Here is a 368-nt window from a genome sequence, read left to right as displayed (position 1 = left end):
ATCCATTGCTTCCTGTGACTTTTAATCTCAGAGTCCGAGACCATATACCAGATGAGTGTTCATTAGAATCATCAGACTTGCTTCCGCCATGAAGTGGACTGAGAACCTCAACTACAGGTTCATTTATTCTCTCTGCTTTTTGGCCTTAGAAATAACAAAAACACAAAACAAGCAGAGTTCAAGAGGCACAAAGTGGACGGGAAAAGAAGAGGAAAGGTTACTGCTAACCTTCTTCATAGGAAGGAAGGACGCCAGTTGTTTTATACCGTTCTTCCTCTTTGTAATACTCGTTAAAGCCAATTGTTTCCTTTATCTCTTCAAACGTTGGTAATCTCCCAGGAGGAGGAATGCGGCCACCTTTTAAAGCA

General features: G+C 41.6%; 1 protein-coding gene across 1 annotated transcript; it reads right to left on the bottom strand.

Annotated features, from left to right (window-relative positions):
* Positions 1-4: 4 nt before the first annotated feature.
* On the bottom strand, positions 5-364 carry LOC110034209 (the record flags this gene model as incomplete). Its single annotated transcript, XM_020738494.1, has 2 exons — positions 5-144; positions 229-364. Coding segments are annotated over 2 exons (276 nt in total), but the record flags the coding sequence as incomplete, so codon positions are not given.
* Positions 365-368: the final 4 nt, after the last annotated feature.

Source organism: Phalaenopsis equestris, unplaced genomic scaffold, assembly GCF_001263595.1.
Source record: "Phalaenopsis equestris unplaced genomic scaffold, ASM126359v1 Scaffold172414, whole genome shotgun sequence".
In the NCBI taxonomy this organism is placed as follows: Eukaryota; Viridiplantae; Streptophyta; class Magnoliopsida; order Asparagales; family Orchidaceae; genus Phalaenopsis; species Phalaenopsis equestris.
This window is presented reverse-complemented; position numbering and strand designations above follow the sequence as displayed.